Source organism: Ranitomeya imitator, chromosome 4 (genome assembly GCF_032444005.1).
Source record: "Ranitomeya imitator isolate aRanImi1 chromosome 4, aRanImi1.pri, whole genome shotgun sequence".
NCBI classification, from domain to species: Eukaryota; Metazoa; Chordata; class Amphibia; order Anura; family Dendrobatidae; genus Ranitomeya; species Ranitomeya imitator.
This window is the reverse complement of record NC_091285.1, coordinates 268,991,983-269,014,655: the sequence shown is the minus strand read 5'-3', so window position 1 is coordinate 269,014,655 and position 22,673 is coordinate 268,991,983. Positions and strand designations below refer to the sequence as shown.

The 22,673-nt window shown below is 43.9% G+C and overlaps 1 protein-coding gene across 1 annotated transcript in view; it reads left to right on the top strand.

Annotated features, from left to right (window-relative positions):
- The window catches only part of TPH2 (tryptophan hydroxylase 2), a 742,941-nt gene that overhangs the window by 108,806 nt on the left and 611,462 nt on the right, over window positions 1-22,673 (top strand). The window contains exon 2 of the mRNA XM_069764593.1: window positions 14,912-15,052. Within this exon, the coding sequence (XP_069620694.1) occupies window positions 14,912-15,052 (141 nt within the window). The remainder of the gene's footprint in view (window positions 1-14,911; window positions 15,053-22,673) is intronic.

Sequence of the window (22,673 nt, the reverse complement as noted above, 5' to 3'; positions counted from 1 at the left end):
ACACAGACGAAGTTGCACACGAGCTACAAGAAGAGGTAATAGATGACCCAGTTCTTGACCCCGATTGGCAGCCATTGGGGGAACAGGGTGCAGGCGGCAGCAGTTCTGAAGCGGAGGAGGAGGGGCCGCAGCAGGCATCAACATCGCAACAGGTTCCATCTGCCGGGCCCGTATCTTGCCCAAAACGCGTGGCAAAGCTAAAACCTGTTGGAGGACAGCATGGCCATCCGGTTAAAGCTCAGTCTGCAATGCCTGAAAAGGTATCCGATGCTAGAAAGAGTGCAGTCTGGCATTTTTTTAAACAACATCCAATTGATCAGCGCAAAGTCATCTGTCAAAAATGTTCAACTACCTTAAGCAGAGGACAGAATCTGAAAAGTCTCAATACAAGTTGCATGCATAGACATTTAACCACCATGCATTTGCAAGCCTGGACTAACTACCAAACGTCCCTTAAGGTTGTAGCACCCTCGGCCAATGAAGCTAGTCAGCAACGCAACATCCCTTCCGGCAGTGTAGGGCCACCATTTTCCGCACCACCTGCAGTATCTGTGCAGGTTTCTTTGGCAGGCCAAAGCCGTCAGGGTCAGGGAATCACCAGTTTCGTAGTAGGAAACACTGCATCTAGGGCACCGGTGGCAACAATACCATCTCCCACCGTCTCTCAGTCTGCCATGTCCACCGGCACCCCCGCTAGTTCCACGATCTCCAGCTCTCCAGTCCAGCTCACCCTACATGAGACTATGGTTAGAAAAAGGAAGTACTTAGCCTCGCATCCGCGTACACAGGGTTTGAACGCACACATAGCTAGACTAATCTCGTTAGAGATGATGCCGTACCGGTTAGTTGAAAGCGAAGCTTTCAAAGCCCTGATGGACTACGCTGTACCACGCTACGAGCTACCCAGTCGACACTTTTTTTCCAGAAAAGCCATCCCAGCCCTCCACCAGCATGTTAAAGAGCGCATCATCCATGCACTCAGGCAATCTGTGAGCACAAAGGTGCACCTGACAACAGATGCATGGACCAGTAGGCATGGCCAGGGACGTTACGTGTCCATCACGGCACACTGGGTAAATGTGGTGGATGCAGGGTCCACAGGGGACAGCAAGTTTGGGACAGTTCTGCCTAGCCCACGGTCTAGGAAACAATTGGCTGTAGCCGTTCGCACCCCCTCCTCCTCCTCTTCGTCCTCCTGCAGAAGCGAGAGCTCGTCCACAGACCGCAGTCGCACAACCACTCCATCCGCAGCTGCCACTGTTGCACACCAGGTCTCCCATTATGGGGCAGCTACTGGCAAACGTCAGCAGGCTGTATTGGCTATGAAGTGTTTGGGCGACAACAGACACACGGCGGAAGTTCTGTCCGAGTTCTTGCAGAAAGAAACGCAGTCGTGGCTGGGCACTGTAGATCTTGAGGCAGGCAAGGTAGTGAGTGATAACGGAAGGAATTTCATGGCTGCCATCTCCCTTTCCCAACTGAAACACATTCCTTGCCTGGCTCACACCTTAAACCTGGTGGTGCAGTGCTTCCTGAAAAGTTATCCGGGGTTATCCGACCTGCTCCTCAAAGTGCGTGGACTTTGCTCACATATCCGCCGTTCGCCCGTACACTCCAGCCATATGCAGACCTATCAGCGTTCTTTGAACCTTCCCCAGCATCGCTTAATCATAGACGTTGCAACAAGGTGGAACTCAACACTGCACATGCTTCAGAGACTGTGTGAACAGAGGCGAGCTGTTATGTTTTTGTGAGAGGATACACATACACGGTCAGGCAGTAGGATGGCAGACATGGAGTTGTCAGGTGTGCAGTGGTCGAAGATTCAAGACATGTGTCAAGTCCTTCAGTGTTTTGAGGAATGCACACGGCTGGTTAGTGCAGACAACGCCATAATAAGCATGAGCATCCCCCTAATGCGTCTGCTGATGCAAAGTTTGACGCACATAAAGGATCAGGCGTCTGCAGCTGAGGAAGAGGAAAGCCTTGATGACAGTCAGCCATTGTCTGGCCAGGGCAGTGTACAGGACGAGGTAGCGGGCGATGAGGAAGAGGAGGATGAGGAGAATCATGGGGATGATTATATTTTTAATGAGGAAGCTTTTCCGGGGCCACTGGAAATTGGTGGCGCGGCAAGGCCGGGTTCTGGTTTTTTGAGGGACACAAGTGACGTGGATTTGCCTGAAACTGCCCCTCAACCAAGCACAACCGCAGATTTGAGAACTGGAACTTTGGCCCACATGGCGGATTATGCCTTACGTATCCTCAAAAGGGACACACGCATAACTAAAATGATGAATGATGACGATTACTGGTTGGCCTGCCTCCTTGATCCTCGCTATAAAGGCAAATTGCTAAATATAATGCCACATGAGAACTTGGAACTAATATTAGCAACCAAACAATCAACTCTTGTTGACCGTTTGCTTCTGGCATTCCCTGCACACAGCGCCCGTGATCGTTCTCACACGAGCTGCAGGGGCCAGCAGACCAGAGGAGTTAGAGGGGCAGAAATCAGAAGTGGCGTTGGCCAGAGGGGTTTTCTGACCAGGTTGTGGAGTGATTTTGCTATGACCGCAGACAGGACAGGTACTGCAGCATCAATTCAAAGTGACAGGAGACAACATTTGTCCAGTATGGTTACAAACTATTTTTCATCCCTTATCGATGTTCTCCCTCAACCGTCATTCCCATTTGATTACTGGGCATCAAAATTAGACACCTGGCCAGAATTGGCAGAATATGCATTGCAGGAGCTTGCTTACCCGGCAGCTAGTGTCCTATCAGAAAGAGTATTCAGTGCTGCAGGTTCAATACTAACAGAAAAAAGGACTCGTCTGGCTACCCAAAATGTAGATGATCTAACCTTCATTAAAATGAACCACAACTGGATTTCGAAATCTTTTGCCCCACCTTGCCCGGCTGACACCTAGCTTTCCTATGAAAAGGTCTTGCCTGTGGACTATTCTGAATGCCTTTTCCAATCTCGTAATTTTCTGCACCTGATTGTCCAGCATACGACATGTTTACACCTCACTAAATGGCCAAACTCCCCACACGGGGCCGTGGTATCGACACTTGGCGACAGCACCCGTGAGAGTGCAGTTTATCTGAAGAGGTGGGTGAGCCCGCTTTTGGTCGACGGCACTGCCACTGGGTCCCTCCTAGTACAATAAAGTGTCTCTGGCGGTGGTGGTGCGCACCCAACGTCAGACACACCGTTGTAATATGAGGGGCCCTGGGCCTGTACCGCCGGCCACAAGACAGTTTCCCCCCACCCCAGCTCAAACAGTGCTCTACCACTTGCAAAATTATCTCACAGCTCCACCAATGTTTAGTCTATGCGCTGACATCCTTCAATGCCTACCACTGACAATACCATTGTATTGACATTTTTGTTATGTTAGGCCTTCGATGCCTGTCTGCGGTCACTCCTTCCACTAGGCCTCCACTGACCACACCACTGCTGCCCGTGTACCCCTGTAACCAATTTAAAATTGCCTACAGCCATGTGTTATTATTTTAGGCCTTCGATGCCTGTCTGCGGTGACTCCTACCGCTAGGCCTCCACTGACCACACCACTGCTGCCCGTGTACCCCTGGAACCAATTTAAAATTGCCTACAGCCATGTGTTATTATTTTAGGCCTTCGATGCCTGTCTGCGGTGACTCCTTCCACTAGGCCTCCACTGACCACACCACTGCTGCCCGTGTACCCCTGGAACCAATTTAAAATTGCCTACAGCCATGTGTTATTATTTTAGGCCTTCGATGCCTGTCTGCGGTCACTCCTTCCACTAGGCCTCCACTGACCACACCACTGCTGCCCGTGTACCCCTGGAACTAATTTAAAATTGCCTACAGCCATGTGTTATTATTTTAGGCCTTCGATGCCTGTCTGCGGTTACTCCTTCCACTAGGCCTCCACTGACCACACCACTGCTGCCCGTGTATCCCTGGAACCAATTTAAAATTGCCTACAGCCATGTGTTATTATTTTAGGCCTTCGATGCCTGTCTGCGGTGACTCCTTCCACTAGGCCTCCACTGACCACACCACTGCTGCCCGTGTACCCCTGGAACCAATTTAAAATTGCCTACAGCCATGTGTTATTATTTTAGGCCTTCGATGCCTGTTTGCGGTCACTCCTTCCACTAGGCCTCCACTGACCACACCACTGCTGCCCGTGTACCCCTGGAACCAATTTAAAATTGCCTACAGCCATGTGTTATTATTTTAGGCCTTCGATGCCTGTCTGTGGTCACTCCTTCCACTAGGCCTCCACTGACCACACCACTGCTGCCCGTGTACCCCTGGAACCAATTTAAAATTGCCTACAGCCATGTGTTATTATTTTAGGCCTTCGATGCCTGTCTGCGGTCACTCCTTCCACTAGGCCTCCACTGACCACACCACTGCTGCCCGTGTACCCCTGTAACCAATTTAAAATTGCCTACAGCCATGTGTTATTATTTTAGGCCTTCGATGCCTGTCTGCGGTGACTCCTTCCACTAGGCCTCCACTGACCACACCACTGCTGCCCGTGTACCCCTGGAACCAATTTAAAATTGCCTACAGCCATGTGTTATTATTTTAGGCCTTCGATGCCTGTCTGCGGTCACTCCTTCCACTAGGCCTCCACTGACCACACCACTGCTGCCCGTGTACCCCTGGAACCAATTTAAAATTGCCTACAGCCATGTGTTATTATTTTAGGCCTTCGATGCCTGTCTGCGGTTACTCCTTCCACTAGGCCTCCACTGACCACACCACTGCTGCCCGTGTACCCCTGTAACCAATTTAAAATTGCCTACAGCCATGTGTTATTATTTTAGGCCTTCGATGCCTGTCTGCGGTGACTCCTTCCACTAGGCCTCCACTGACCACACCACTGCTGCCCGTGTACCCCTGGAACCAATTTAAAATTGCCTACAGCCATGTGTTATTATTTTAGGCCTTCGATGCCTGTCTGCGGTTACTCCTTCCACTAGGCCTCCACTGACCACACCACTGCTGCCCGTGTACCCCTGGAACCAATTTAAAATTGCCTACAGCCATGTGTTATTATTTTAGGCCTTCGATGCCTGTCTGCGGTCACTCCTTCCACTAGGCCTCCACTGACCACACCACTGCTGCCCGTGTACCCCTGTAACCAATTTAAAATTGCCTACAGCCATGTGTTATTATTTTAGGCCTTCGATGCCTGTCTGTGGTCACTCCTTCCACTAGGCCTCCACTGACCACACCACTGCTGCCCGTGTACCCCTGGAACCAACATCAGAAAATATAAAAATAAGTATTTTGCTTATAAAAAAGAAAATACTGGAGAGATATCAAATGCAGACATTTTAACATTAAAAACAAACACATACAACAAAAATCTGGTACAGTACTAAAAATGGCCACCAGCTACAATAACTTTCTCCTGCAAGTAGTTAACTGAAAGGCTTTTTCCATTTTAAACACAGATATGGCATCCACCAAGTGTTGTCCTGTCGCGTCTTCTTTATATTATTGCCAAGAAGATGCAAAACAATGAAAATAATAAAATCATTATTTACCAAAAAAATAGAGTAAGTCAAAACCACATTGCAAATAAACATTCATTACAAATAAAGAAGCAGGGCGCGTCCGAGGGTGAGTATATACCTAATAAGAATATAATCACCCTCGGACGCGCCCTGCTTCTTTCCGACAGCCTTCCTTCCTAAGAATCAGCCCTTCCGTGGTGTAGAGAGAGGGTTTGTTACACTCCAAGGTGTTCCCCAGGTTGCCTTTCCTGAGCTTCGATCTTCCGGCTCTCGTTTAGTAGTTGTTGGAAACTACGCTGCATTGGGCCTACAAATTGGGTATGGGGTGTAGAGAGATGGTGTGTTCCACTCCAAGGTGTTCCCCAGGTTGCCTTTCCTGAGCTTCGATCTTCCGGCTCTCGTTTAGTAGTTGTTGGAAACTACGCTGCATTAGGCCTACAAATTGGGTATGGGATGTAGAGAGATGGTGTGTTCCACTGTAGAGAGATGGTGTGTTCCACTCCAAGGTGTTCCCCAGGTTTCCTCTCCATTGCTTCGATCTTCCGGCTCTCGTTTAGTAGTTGTTGGAAACTACGCTGCATTAGGCCTACAAATTGGGTATGGGGTGTAGAGAGATGGTGTGTTACACTCCAAGGTGTTCCCCAGGTTTCCTCTCCATTGCTTCGATCTTCCGGCTCTCGTTTAGTAGTTGTTGGAAACTACGCTGCATTAGGCCTACAAATTGGGTATGGGGTGTAGAGAGATGGTGTGTTACACTCCAAGGTGTTCCCCAGGTTTCCTCTCCATTGCTTCGATCTTCCGGCTCTCGTTTAGTAGTTGTTGGAAACTACGCTGCATTGGGCCTACAAATTGGGTATGGGGTGTAGAGAGATGGTGTGTTCCACTCCAAGGTGTTCTCCAGGTTGCCTTTCCTGAGCTTCGATCTTCTGGCTCTCGTTTAGTAGTTGTTGGAAACTACGCTGCATTAGGCCTACAAATTGGGTATGGGGTGTAGAGAGATGGTGTGTTCCACTGTAGAGAGATGGTGTGTTCCACTCCAAGGTGTTCCCCAGGTTTCCTCGCCAATGCTTCGATCATCATGCTCTCGTTTAGTAGTTGTTGGAAACTACGCTGCATTAGGCCTACAAATTGGGTATGGGGTGTAGAGAGATGGTGTGTTCCACTCCAAGGTGTTCTCCAGGTTGCCTTTCCTGAACTTCTATCTTCAGGCTCTCATTAAATTGTGGTTAAACGAAACAACTGCATTTGGCGTACTAGTTGGTTTGGGGCCTACTATCGGTGTCTGCCGCTCCTTGCTGTTCTCCTGGTTTCCTGTCCTGAAATTCCGTTTTCAGGCGCTCGTTAAGTAGTTGTTAATGTTAGACTGCATTTGGCCTACTAGTTGGGTTGGGGCCTACTATCGGTGTCTGCCACTCCTTGCTGTTCTCCTCCACTGAACAAAGCTGTGCCGCCTGTTTACTACTGTTGCCAATTTTGAACTGCATTTCGACTACTTACTGATTTGGGCCTACTCTCTGTGTCAGCCTCTCATTCCAGTTGTCCTCCACTGCAATGCCCCCTGATTAGTCCTGTGTTACCAATTTTGAACTGCATTTAGCCCACTTTATTCTTTGGGCCTATATCTGTGTTTCCTCCTCATCCTGCCCATTGCCCAGCCAGTGATAGATGAGTCTGCTGGTACATTGACCCATAACGCAACATTTCCCGTGCACGCTACACTGCAAGATTGTGACCCTGCTGAAAGTCAGGTCCCCCTTCCCGCATACCATACCACCTTACACGGGGACAAACAGGAAGGTGCAGATGAAAGTGCAGGTTCCTTCATCAGGTGGGGGGAGGAATACTAGTTGGCGACGTCACTGGCACAGGGCCTCTCATGGTACGCAAAAGTGTTGCTGCCGGTGGGAGGCGCCCCCGCCGTGCAAACACACCGCTGTACTTTGAGGGGCCCTGTGCCAGTGCCAATGCCAACGAGTGGGCCCCCCCTGCTTGCTCAGGTTCACAGCACTTGCAAAGTTGAAATACTTACCTCTCCCTGCTCCACTGCCGTGACGTGGTCCAGATTTCCTGGGCCCACTAATTACTTGAACCAGCCCTACCCACCACAACTTTAGCCAAATGACCCCCAATTTCAAATGCCTTCCAATTATTATAAGGTAAATTACGCTTGACAAGCTTCATTAAGAAGAATGGATGGTTTTGACATTAAAATGGGCACTCTAGGTGTTTTCCTGGCCCCCACTCACTGCCGACTATGCTGCCCCATTGACTTGCATTGGGTTTCGTGTTTCGGTCGATCCCGACTTTACGTCATAATCGGGCGATTTCACTCGACCCGACTTTTGAGATAGTCGAGTTTCGCGAAACCCGGCTCGACTCTAAAAAGGTCAAGGTCGCTCAACTCTAGTAAGGAGGTTAATCTCAAGGTTTGGTCGCTGGGTGCCATCAGAGCATTCGAAAAATTTAAAGTTTTATGTCTGCTTCCATTTTTATACAACTTGATCTCCAAGAAATGTTCATTGTGAAGGTGGAAAGAAATTATGATGTTGGGAATCAGGAGTTACTTGCTGTCAAATTGGTCTTTGAGGAAAGGAGCCATTTTTTTACGATGGTCACTGATCACAAGAATCTAGTTTACATTGAATCAGCGAAAGGTTAACTCCTAGACAGTATTAATCTCAAAAAAAGATCCAGTAAGCACGAGGTATAAATCCTCAAAATCATATGAAAAACCTCAGTCTAAAATGGTATAATTTTATTATTAAAAGCAAGGCAGACAGACCCACCTACAAAACCAAACACTAATCAAAAACAACCAAAAACGTGAAAAAAATGTGCACCAAACGACTAAAAAACTAATGGGGAGACCTAGATCGCCCTACTCAGGCCACTAGTTTGCCCCTGCCTAGCTGCGGAGGTAGGCACCCTAGGGGGAGCGTTATGGCGCCTCCGCTCCTCGATGACTGTCCCTAGGGGCCCTACAAGACCCTACGGCCACTAATGTAAGCCACTACCCACACACTAAAGGGTCCTCTAGCGCTAGACAGAAAGATACTCTTCTAGGGATGACCTAGTTCCCACCAGTAAAACGCTATATACACACACACATATGGCGATATAGATGTCACAATGGTATAATTATTCACAGCGGCCCCAAGATACTATGCACAGTGTAAATACACTTATAGACAGATCCAACCTGATCATCTAAGCATATATATTTTTTCTCTCTTGGGCTAACATTTATATTAGTGTGGGTAAAGATCCAGATAATTTAAGCCAAATTAGCTCAATATCATGCATGGGTAGTATCTCTGCTACCTCACTCCAAAATCCCCACACTATTTAAGCAATGCTAGCAATAGCTCATACAGTTAGGGCCAGAAATATTTGGACAGTGACACAATTTTCGCGAGTTGGGCTCTGCATGCCACCACATTGGATTTGAAATGAAACCTCTACAACAGAATTCAAGTGCAGATTGTAATGTTTAATTTGAAGGGTTGATCAAAAATATCTGATAGAAAATGTAGGAATTGTACACATTTCTTTACAAACACTCCACATTTTAGGAGGTCAAAAGTAAACATAACCCAAACAAAATATTTTTATTTTCAATATTTTGTTGCAAATCCTTTGGAGGCAATCACTGCCTTAAGTCTGGAACCCATGGACATCACCAAACGCTAGGTTTCCTCCTTCTTAATGCTTTGCCAGGCCTTTACAGCCGCAGCCTTCAGGTCTTGCTTGTTTGTGGGTCTTTCCGTCTTAAGTCTGGATTTGAGCAAGTGAAATGCATGCTCAATTGGGTTTAGATCTGGAGATTGACTTGGCCATTGCAGAATGTTCCACTTTTTGGCACTCATGAACTCCTGGGTAGCTTTGGCTGTATGCTTGGGGTCATTGTCCATCTGTACTATGAAGCGCCGTCCAATCAACTTTGCAGCATTTGGCTGAATCTGGGCTGAAAGTATATCCCGGTACACTTCAGAATTCATCCGGCTACTCTTGTCTGCTCTTATGTCATCAATAAACACAAGTGACCCAGTGCCATTGAAAGCCATGCATGCCCATGCCATCACGTTGCCTCCACCATGTTTTACAGAGGATGTGGTGTGCCTTGGATCATGTGCCGTTCCCTTTCTTCTCCAAACTTTTTTCTTCCCATCATTCTGGTACAGGTTGATCTTTGTCTCATCTGTCCATAGAATACTTTTCCAGAACTGAGCTGGCTTCTTGAGGTGTTTTTCTGCAAATTTAACTCTGGCCTGTCTATTTTTGGTATTGATGAATGGTTTGCATCTAGATGTGAACCCTTTGTATTTACTGTCATGGAGTCTTCTCTTTACTGTTGACTTAGAGACAGATACACCTACTTCACTGAGAGTGTTCTGGACTTCAGTTGATGTTGTGAACGGGTTCTTCTTCACCAAATTAAGTATGCGGCGATCATCCACCACTGTTGTCATCCGTGGATGCCCAGGCCTTTTTGAGTTCCCAAGCTCACCAGTCAATTCCTTTTTTCTCAGAATGTACCCAACTGTTGATTTTGCTACTCCAAGCATGTCTGCTATCTCTCTGATGGATTTTTTCTATTTTTTCAGCCTCAGGATGTTCTGCTTCACCTCAATCGAGAGTTCCTTTGACCGCATGTTGTCTGCTCACAGCAACAGCTTCCAAATGCAAAACCACACACCTGGAATCCACCCCTGACCTTTTAACTACTTCATTGATTACAGGTTAACGAGGGAGACGCCTTCAGAGTTAATTGCAGCCCTTAGAGTCCATTGTCCAATTACTTTTGGTCCCTTGAAAAAGAGGACGCTATGCATTACAGAGCTATGATTCCTAAACCCTTTCTCCGATTTGGATGTGGAAACTATCATATTGCAGCTGGGAGTGTGCACTTTCAGCCCATATTATATATATAATTGTATTTCTGAACATGTTTTTGTAAACAGCTAAAATAACAAAACTTGTGTCACTGTCCAAATATTTCTGGCCCTAACTGTATATAGCCACAGGATAAGGCCATGAATACTCATCTGAGCCGCTGTGTATCACCAACCGCCATATCAAAAACACGCCTCAACGCGTTTCGCCTCTGCAGGCTCATCAGGAGGCCAGATAGACTGATATCTTGTGTCACATCAGATTGTGGATAGCTATCCACGCATTGAGGCGTGTTTTTGATATGGCGGTCGATATTTATGAGGTTAACTCCTAGACAGGCCAGATGATCCTTGTTTTTCTCTAGGTTTAATTTTTCTATTACATTTAGGCAGGGGTCTAAGAATGCGAAAGCTCATGCATTATCTTGTAGTCTTGATTCAGTTTCTCCTCCAGAATAGCGATGAGCGAGTATGCTCCCTACTTCGAGTTTCTCCGAGCATGCTTGGATGGTCTCTGAGTATTTCTGCGTGCTTGGAGATTTAGTTTATGTTGACGCAGCTGCATGATTTGCAGCTGCTAGACAGCTTGAATACTTGTGGGGGTTGCTTAGGCAACAGAAATACTCGGAGACCACCCAAGCATGCTTGGAGAAATTTGAGTAACAAGCATTCTTGCTCATCACTGCTCCAGAACCTTCATCCTCCATTATTCTTCAGGGTATTGTGGTTTCTATATTAACCTTGGAATTGGAAGAAGAGATTCATAAAGACCAGTCGTTGGCTCCTTCCACTACTTTAGGATCCAATTATTTGTGCCTGTGTACCTAAGATTGCAGGTGTTACATGAATTTCATGATTCCGTCTTGAGTGGTCATTCTGGGGTTACTGCTACATGGAAAGCCATTGCTAAATTTTTTTGGTGGCCATCCATGCATAATGAAATTAAAGATTTTGTATTTGTCTGTGAAGTCTGCACACGCACTAAAGACAGTCATAGCCGGCTGGCTGGGGAATTGGCTCCATTGCCAATTCTAGAGAGAAAATTTAAAAGGAAGAACAAGGGAACGTTCTTGATGCAGGGTAATATTATGGTATTCATAAGTAAAGATAATGAACATAGCAGTAATAATAATCCTGCACCCAAGAGCCTGGACAAAGGTGTGACATATGGACAGTCGGAAAAAACCCTGAAGAAAAGGAAGGAAAGAAAACCTGACCATAAAGTCCATATACCAAATATATAGTGAATAAGTATTAATTTTATTGAGCTACATCACGTGACAACAATTGAACACAAGGCAATGTAGAAAAATGATAAAAAACTATATTAAAAACAGGGCCATACACCCATATATACAAAAGACTGTAGTCAAGAGGGAGTAAGGAAGAGAATTTAGTAACTGGTAAATCACAGTGGAAAGAATAATAAAGTAGAAAAGGGTGTCTGACGAAGGCGGATTGTCGAAATGCGCGTTGGGGTGGGTGCTATCCAGGAGAGGGAGCCCTCTTTACCACTGTAAGTACATTCATTACAATTGCTGTCATTTACCAACATGACGAGTAACCCCTTGTGTACACCACCAACTGATATGCTTACTATTTGGTAATGACACTTCCTACCACCACACTCCCCATGTCATCCTTCAGTACTGTGTTTACATGTGATTACATTCTGGATTAGTAGAGATGCTCATTAGAGCTATTTTGCACTTGCATTTATGGCTACTTATACTACTTCAATTTAACCTTCATATGTGTGAAAGATTTAGGGTATGTGCACACGTCAGGATCCTAGAGGTGGTTAATTCTGTGGTATTTAGATTAAAGCTTCCTCCTTCCCTACGCATCCCTAACATGTTCCATAAATCCCTATTAAAGGAGTGTTATCCCTTCGACATTGTCTCCCTTATCCCCTCCTCCTCTGGTTTCAGCCAATGATGACTTGGAGCAGAGGGTTGTGGATCCTCGGAGTGTCCAAAATTCCTTCTAATACCTCATCCACTGGAGAGGATACGGACCAGAGGAGAAATCCTGGGTCGAGATTTGTATCAAGTTGGATGTACAGTGTCAACTGAATTGGCTTACTGCCACATCTCAGAAGAGGGAGAGCAACACGACGAGGTCCTTAAATCAGGTCAGGAGGCATAATTGATGGAATGGAGTATTGCTTAGGAGAGCAGGAGGATGGGTTTCTTAGCCCAGGCCAGGAGGCCTAATGAACAGAATGGAGTATTGCTCTGGAGAGCAGCAGGAAGAGGTCCCTAGCCAAGGTCAGGAGGCCTAGTTAAAGTGGTGTCTGAAAGCCTGGAGGCCTAGTAGAAGGGATGGTAGATCGAGTGCGCTGAAGGCCTAGATAAATGGTTGATCGATTAAGTGAACTGAAAGCCATGATGCCTAGATAACAACACGGAAGGGACTTGAGCTGCACTCTATGTGACAGAGGCTGCAGGAATAGGTCATCAGTGCCAAGAGTTTCCAGCAAACTACTGTGCAATGCTTGTAGCCTAATGGGAAAATAGCTAACTTCTGTTACAGCCTGTTGTGGTGATCGCTACAGACAGTCTGAGAGGCTAGATAATGACTCTTAGGGCTGAGACAGACTGCCATATTTCTCGTGCAAGAATTGCATTGTAAACCTCGTACTGGCTGTCGGCTCTCCTGATCTGAGCTTGACAGCTGCATAGTAATCCATCACACTGTCTTGCTCAAGTCAGGAGAGGTGTCAAGCCAGTCCGTGCAGTGCAATGTGATACTCGCACGAGAAATACGGTAGTCTGTCTCTGCCCTTAAAGTTATGTCACAGGCTTTGATGGATTACAGATAAGTGTATCCTTTCTAAATATCGTTTGGTGTATTATTTAGTTAACTTTCTGATTTGGTTTGTATCACATAACAATTTAACGATTTGCGAATTGTCATTTGCCAGAGATTGCATTTTTGGCTACTCGAATAGTAAATAGTTAATAAATAAAAAACTTGTTCACTGTACCACTTAGTCTGCATATTCTGTGCTGTAGCACGCTCTTACCTGTTTACACACCAACAGCCATTCTTGGGGGTCTGTTGTGAATTCTGCTTTTGGGCTCCCTCCTGTGGTTGTAGATGGTAATGCAGTTGTGTCTGGACTGCAGGATTGGACAGGTGTATCTGCTAATTGCAAGGCTGACTGGGGTATTTAGCTTTGCTGGACTCTTTAATCCCTGCCAGTTGTCAATGTTCCTTGTGAAGTGTCGGATCACTTTCTGGCTTCTCCTGCTCCCTGCCAATTTCAGCAAAGATAAGTGTTTGGTTTTTGTTTCTGTGGCACACTGCCGGTGTGCTTGTTTCAGTTTTATTCCTGCTCTGATTGTAGGATTCACTGGAGTTGCAGATATACGCTCCTGCATCTTTAGTAGATGTAGGAAGTTTTTGCATATTCTGCTGTGGATGTTTTGAAGGGTTTTTTACTGACCGCACAGAACTCTGTCCTATCCTGTCCTATCTAGCTAGAGTGGCCTCCTGTGCTAATCCTGTTTTTCTGCCTGTGTATGTTTTTTCCTCTCTGACTCACCGCCAATATTTGTGGGGGGCTGTCTATCCTTTGGGGATTTTCTCTGAGGCAAGATAGTATTCCTATTTCCATCTTTAGGGGTATTTAGGTCTCCTTCTGTGATGAGGTGTCTAGGTGTGTTAGGTACACTTCACGGCTACTTCTAGTTGCGGTGTTAAGTTCAGGATTGCGGTCAGTACAGTAGCCACTTTCTCCTGTGAAAGTTCTCATGCAGTTCCTAGGTCACCGGATCATAACAGGGGTCCTCTTCACTAAAGACATTTGTAATAAAACTGCAAGCTGCAATCATCTTTAAAGGTATTTTTACAATGTAGTAAGTGATGGCAATTGCTAGTATCACTTGTGTTAGCTATATATTGGGGACTATTGTGTCTCCTTGTGGAGCCCTTCATGAGAAGCAAGGCATTATGGATAAAAGTATGCAAAATAAGCCTGCACCCAGAATGAGAAAAACTGTCTCTGTAAAGTCACCTATAGGTAGGTACACTGTAAGGAAATGTCAAATCCTTGAATCATGAAGACCTTTAATGATTTGAAAAGATCCCTTTCGGAGGTATGTTCACATATCTTATTCATGTGGATTTTGATGCAGAATTTCCACCAAAATCACAGTCAAAGGATGCTTTAAATCCACATATAATAAGTGTCCCATTCATTTAAAAAAATGCTACATGTACAAAAACTGTTTAAAAATTGTTCACACATTTTTTATGTGCGTTATTCAGCCTGAATAACCCAAGTTAAAAACATTTGTGTGAACAAACCCTAATATTGCCTTCCATCCATTTAAATGTAATATACTACTGACTGACCACCACAAAATAATGTGAAAACTTTAGTGCTATGAAGATTATGGAACCTGTCTTCTTGTTATTTAATATGTGCTTGTCACTGTTCAATCAGCTTATTATAATTGTTATTATTGTTCTTTTTTCCAGCGTGACAAATTGAATGCTGTGAAAATTGATGAGAACAAATGTAGCGAAACCGAACCAACTGCTGAAATAGAAAAAACAGCGGTTGTCCTCACGTTGAAAAATGAAGTTGGAGGATTACTACAAAGTTTAAAAATCTTTAAGGTGGGTTTCCATTTTTTTCCTCTCACTGCTCACAATTAGCAATTATTATTAAATTGAGATTACTGCTAAACTATTTTAGTTTGGTACATAGCTAAAAAAAGGGTTTAATTTTCTATTGTTGTCTTAGTTTTATTTCATAGTCGAATATATTGTTACCTTAGCAATTTTGCTTTATTGCACTAATTAATCTAAAATTAAAACTGAAGAAGCACTTTTGCAAGTAAAGTTGATTAAAACTATCTATTTTATGTCTTCAGGTGCTATGCATAACTATGCATCTCCATGGTAACAGACTTAAAGGGAACCTGTCACCACTTTTCTGTCCTACCAGTTAAAAATATCATTTTACTCAGTGTCAGCTATATACATACGAAAATCAATAAGCATGTGTTATAAATGGCCGAGAGCATAATAGGTATTAGGAACAGCTCTCCCAATATGAATCTAATTGTATAAGAGCATCACTCCCAATGGGATATATACTACACTAGCGAAAAAGGGAGCATAGACACTAAAAACTTGTAAAAAAGAATATAGACATTTTATTGATATATAAATACAGACAATACCATACACAACTCATCATAATATAATAGAAAAATACATAAAAAAATTCCAACATGTGGAGAGAAGGAGAAACCAACCAGTACACTAGGAGATAGGGCACACAACCATAGTATGATCTGGGTAAGTCTCAAGCATATAACTAATGGTCCATGCTCCTACAATGAGGAGACATCTCAGAAAGCCTGTAATTTGCCATAATGTCCCAATGTTACATATATCCAAGAGACACGCTGAACTTACCCATGGTGAATCAAGGTACGTGTGTGGCCTTCCCAACACCCCTGACGCGCGTTTCGCTCTATCGCTTTTTCAGTGTCAGCTATGCATTCCCTAAATACTTATGTAACTCCCTGACTCCCCATGTATCACCCATAAAAAACCTTTTATATTTCTCCCGTGATTAAAAAAATTACAAAAGTTTTTTTAAGGGCCAATTTAGTTAAAAAAAGAAAGACAGAAATGGCTGTGTGTCCACTAGTTGGGCCCAGTCCTTCTCAGCCCTTATCCACATGCATGTCACTTGACAAACTGTAAGGTTTTTAATATTAGCGTTAGGACGTCCCAATTATGGTCACCGTGAACTGGCAGGATGGCTTTCGCATTTTTGTTTCTCAGAAAACATGTTAAGTAAGTACTGTATATTATTTTTATGCACTGTGCTGTTTATTTATTTACTGCAGGGTATTTAATCATTATGTTTCTATCTTTGTTTTTTTCTGCTCAGTGGCAAGTGTGAACGTGCGCTTACACGCTGCATGTACCCCTGTTTATAGCCCAGTTTATACCTTTTGGGATTTTTTTACTTTTTGATTGATTCCTACTGTAATTTCATTAAAAAAACACCCCTCATAGTACTCAAAAACCACCAGGGAGTTTGTTAATCTTTCAGGTGTTTCTCAGAAACATGTGCACCACTTCTGCATTTTTCAGCCACTCCTGATATCAAAGACTGACCAAATAACCAAATACTGAATGTGTGAACATTTCCCTAATTAAAAAATATCTTTCCATGCTAACTTATTATGCAGGCAATTTATAGTATGTTGCAGTGAATTTAAGGGCGGAAGGGACGGAGTGTGCCTACAGGTTCATAGAACTCAGCGTGTGTTTTAAAGGGAACCTGTCACCACTTTTCTGTCCTACCAGCTAAAAATATCATTTTATTCAGTGTCAGCTATGCATTCCCTAAATACTTGTGTAACCCCCTGACTGCCCATGTATATGCTAATAGGGTCCTTCCTGTCCAATGGGTTTGGCTTCAGTTCACTCACTCCACCCCTCTCCTCAGCTGCTGCACGCAGTCCTTGACGTGTATGAGGCAGATCGCTGCAGGATATCGCGCCTGCGCAGTCAAATGGTTTCTTGCGTGTGCGCACTTCTGCTTTTCGGCTTTGCCCACAGTTGGGCAAAGCATACTGCCCACACTCGAGAAACCATTTGACTGCACAGGCGCGATATCTCACAGCGATCTGCATCATCCATGTCAAGGACTGTGTGCAGCAGCCGAGGAGAGGGGTGGAGTGAGTGAACCGAAGCCACGCCCATGGGACTGGACAGACCTTATTAGCATATATCGCAGGAGAAATATAAAAGGTTTTTATGGGTGATACATGGGGGTTACATAAGTATTTAGGGAATGCATAGCTGACACTGAATAAAATGATATTTTTAGCTGGTAGGACAGGAAAGTGGTGACAGGTTCCCTTTAAGTCTGTTACCATGGAGATGCATAGTTATGCATAGCACCTGTAGACATAAAATAGATAGTTTTAATCAACTTTACTTGCAAAAGTGCTTCTTCATTTTTGATTTTAGATTAATTAGTGCAATAAAGCAAAATTGCTAAGGTAACAATATATTCGCTGTCAAACTCTTACAACGGCATTTACCAAGTGCTTCCGGCAAGCGCATCCGAAATCACGCCCATTGGCACAAGTGTCACATGACCACGGGTCGCCGATGGGTTGGCATGACCTCTATGGTTGTCACTGCTGGATTGCTATGAGCGCCACCCAGTGGTCGGCGCTCATAGCAAGTATGCAACTCTGCTGCATACAGGCGATCGGATCATTGCCTGTATGTAGCAGAGCCGATCGAGTCATGGCAGCTTCTAGTCTCCCATGAAGATTATTGATGCATTCCATAGGTAAAAACAAAGTTTTTAAAAAAATATATAAAAGCTAAAATCACCCCATTCAAAATAAAACAATTAAAAAAATCAAACATACACATATTTGGTATTGCTGTGTTCAGAATCGCCCAATCTATCAATAGAAAAAGAAGGATTAACCTGATCGCTAAACGGCGTAACAAGAAAAAAGTCAAAATGCCAGAATTACGTTTTTTGGTCGCCACATCATTGCATTAAAATGCAATAACAGGCGATCAAAAGAACATATCTGCACCAAAATGGTATCTTTAAAAATACCAACTCAGCATGCAAAACATAAGCCTTCACCCAACCCGAGATCATGGAAAATTGAGACGCTATGGGTATTGGAAAGTGGCACAATTTTTTTTTAACAAACATATGAATTTTTTTTCACCACTTAGATAAAACAGAACCTAGACATGTTTGGTGTCTATGAACTCATAATGATCTGGAGAATCATAATGGCAGGTCAGTTTTAGCATTTAGTGAACGTAGTAAAAAAGCCAAGCAAAAAACAATTGTGGAATTGCACTTTTTTTTGTCGTTTCAACGCACTTGGAATTTTTTTTCCCATTTTCAAGTGCACGATATGGTAAAATCAATGGTGTCTTTCAAAATTACAACTTGTCCAGCAAAAAACAAGCCCTCACATGGCCATTTTGACCCAAAAATAAAAAAAAGTTATGGCTCTGGGAAGAAGGGGAGCAAAAAATGTAAATACTAAACCAAAAATACCTCTGGTCGTTAAGAGGTTAAGGAATCTATTCCTGGAACAGCACATTTTGAATTTAAAGAGATCTTATTAACAGTGGACTGGGGCAGCAGTTGGCCAAAATGATACCTGGCATTCAATATTAAATGTAAGGATGCTGAGTCATATGACAATTGCTTGTTGTAAGACAAAAAACATAGAAACAAAGATACAGTTAGGGCCAGAAATATTTGGACAGTGACACAAGTTTTGTTATTTTAGCTGTTTACAAAAACATGTTCAGAAATACAATTATATATATAATATGGGCTGAAAGTGCACACTCCCAGCTGCAATATGATAGTTTCCACATCCAAATCGGAGAAAGGGTTTAGGAATCATAGCTCTGTAATGCATAGCATCCTCTTTTTCAAGGGACCAAAAGTAATTGGACAATGGACTCTAAGGGCTGCAATTAACTCTGAAGGCGTCTCCCTCGTTAACCTGTAATCAATGAAGTAGTTAAAAGGTCAGGGGTGGATTCCAGGTGTGTGGTTTTGCATTTGGAAACTGTTGCTGTGAGCAGACAACATGCGGTCAAAGGAACTCTCAATTGAGGTGAAGCAGAACATCCTGAGGCTGAAAAAAAAGAAAAAATCCATCAGAGAGATAGCAGACATGCTTGGAGTAGCAAAATCAACAGTTGGGTATATTCTGAGAAAAAAGGAATTGACTGGTGAGCTTGGGAACTCAAAAAGGCCTGGGCGTCCACGGATGACAACAGTGGTGGATGATCACCGCATACATAATTTGGTGAAGAAGAACCCGTTCACAACATCAACTGAAGTCCAGAACACTCTCAGTGAAGTAGGTGTATCTGTCTCTAAGTCAACAGTAAAGAGAAGACTCCATGACAGTAAATACAAAGGGTTCACATCTAGATGCAAACCATTCATCAATACCAAAAATAGACAGGCCAGAGTTAAATTTGCAGAAAAACACCTCAAGAAGCCAGCTCAGTTCTGGAAAAGTATTCTATGGACAGATGAGACAAAGATCAACCTGTACCAGAATGATGGGAAGAAAAAAGTTTGGAGAAGAAAGGGAACGGCACATGATCCAAGGCACACCACATCCTCTGTAAAACATGGTGGAGGCAACGTGATGGCATGGGCATGCATGGCTTTCAATGGCACTGGGTCACTTGTGTTTATTGATGACATAAGAGCAGACAAGAGTAGCCGGATGAATTCTGAAGTGTACCGGGATATACTTTCAGCCCAGATTCAGCCAAATGCTGCAAAGTTGATTGGACGGCGCTTCATAGTACAGATGGACAATGACCCCAAGCATACATCCAAAGCTACCCAGGAGTTCATGAGTGCCAAAAAGTGGAACATTCTGCAATGGCCAAGTCAATCTCCAGATCTAAACCCAATTGAGCATGCATTTCACTTGCTCAAATCCAGACTTAAGACGGAAAGACCCACAAACAAGCAAGACCTGAAGGCTGCGGCTGTAAAGGCCTGGCAAAGCATTAAGAAGGAGGAAACCCAGCGTTTGGTGATGTCCATGGGTTCCAGACTTAAGGCAGTGATTGCCTCCAAAGGATTTGCAACAAAATATTGAAAATAAAAATATTTTGTTTGGGTTATGTTTATTTGTCCAATTACTTTTGACCTCCTAAAATGTGGAGTGTTTGTAAAGAAATGTGTACAATTCCTACATTTTCTATCAGATATTTTTGTTCAACCCTTCAAATTAAACGTTACAATCTGCACTTGAATTCTGTTGTAGAGGTTTCATTTCAAATCCAATGTGGTGGCATGCAGAGCCCAACTCGCGAAAATTGTGTCACTGTCCAAATATTTCTGGCCCTAACTGTATATGTGTTTGTGGAGGTTGTATGACCTATGTTTGGGGCACTCATTACTTCTCACTATCCTGGTTGACACTTTTCAGGATACAATTAGTGTTTGGTTATCCGTTTCAATGATTATCTATGGTCATAAATTTATGACTCTAATGCCCCGATGTGAAGGGATCTTCTCTTAGTGATTCAGGCAGTACAGTTATTAATTTGACAGTTAAATATAGTTTTGGGAAGTATTGAATAATCCTCCATGTCTCTATTTCTATGCATGTGAAGCCTGAATTTCTGATAGGTTCCAATAGTCCTGTTGCCTGTGGCTTGTCATTTAGTAGATTGATAGCTCTGCACTTTTCCAGTAGAGCAGGTGTATAGATGAATATGGCCCAAAATGTTAAATGAGCTACATTTTTACCTGTCTAATTAAACAAATCACCTCAATATGACCCTTCTCTTCAGTGTCTTCGATTCACGAAGCCCAATTACATCTTAATGTCGACTTTATGGTTTTAACTAACGTTTAGTTTTTTTTTAAATTAAATCTATTGCAGAATTTTGTGAACATTTTGAACAGATTTTACTTCTTAGCAAAAAGATAAAATCTCAGTTGTAGAAAATGTACAAATTGTACATGTCACTTAATTTTAACTCTTTTTTTATAAGAATGTATTGGATTGCCAAAGATATCTATGTTCGAAATCCAAGTGATCAAATGTCCAAGGTTCAGTTTGCTAGGCGGGATAAAAATTAAAGTAAAACAAGTTTTTACAAAAAAAAAAAAAAATATATATATATATATGTATATATATACAAATATATCTACTATATAATTGTCTAAGGGTCACTTCCGTCTTTCTGTCCTTCTGTCTGTCTGTCTGTCACGGATATTCATTGGTCACGGCCTCTGTCTGTCATGGAATCCAAGTCGCTGATTGGTCTCGCCAGCTGCCTGTCATGGCTGTCGCGACCAATCAGCGATTGCCCCAGTCCGACTAGTCCCTCCCCTGCAGTCAGCGCCCGGTGCCCGCTCCATACTCCCCGCAGTCACCGCTCACACAGGGTTAATGCCAGCGGTAACGGACCGCGTTATGCCACGGGTAACTCACTCCATTACCGCCGCTATTAACCCTGTGTGACCAAGTTTTTACTATTGATGCTGTCTATGCAGCGTCAATAGTAAAAACATCTAATGTTAAAAATGATTTAAAAAAAAAAAAAAATCATTATATACTCACCTTTTGCGATGCTCCGGTGACCGCTCCATGCAAGCGGCAGGTTTCGGTGCCAAGGATAGCATGGGAGAAGGACCTGCCATGACGTCACAGTCATGTGACCGCGACATCATCACAGGCCCTGCGCGCCTGCGCGAGAAGGACCTGCCATGACGCAGGCGCGCAGGGCCTGTGATGACATCGCGGTCACATGACCGTGACATCATGGCAGCTCCTTCTCACGCAGGCGCGCAGGGCCTGTGATGATGTCGCAGTCATGTGACCGCAACGTCATCACAGGTCCTGCACGCCTGTGCGAGAAGGACCTTCCATGACGTCATGGTCATGTGACCGAACTACAAGGGGCCCTCGGAAGGTGAGTATATGTTTATTTTTTATTTTTTAACCTGTGACATACAGTACGTGGCTGGACAATATACTACGTAGCTGGGCAATATACTATGTGGCTGAGCAATATACTACATGACTGGGCAATATACTACGTGGCTGGGCAATATACTACGTAGCTGGGCAATATACTACATGGCTGGGCAATATACTACGTGGCTCTGTGCTGTATACTAGGTCGCTGTGCAATATACTACGTGGCTCTGTGCTGTATACTACGTCACTGGGCAATATACTACGTGACTGTGCAATATACTACGTGACTGGGCAATATACTACGTCACTGGGCAATATACTGCGTCACTGGCCAATATACTACGTGCCTGGGCAATATACGTGCCTGAGCAATATACTACATCACTGGGCAATATACTTCGTGGCTGGGCAATATACTACATGACTGGGCAATATACTACGTCACTGGGCAATATACTACGTCGCTGGGCAATATACTACATGGCTGGGCAATATACTACGTGGCTGGGCAATATACTACGTGACTGCAATATACTACGTCACTGGGCAATATACTATGTGGTTGGGCAATATACTACGTGGCTGGGCAATATACTACGTGGGCTGTGCAATATACTATGTGGCTGGGCAATATACTACGTGGCTGGGCAATATACTACGTGACTGTGCAATATATATTATGTAGTTGGGCAATATATTTTGTGGCTGGGCAATATACTTCGTGGGCTGTGCAATATACTACGTGG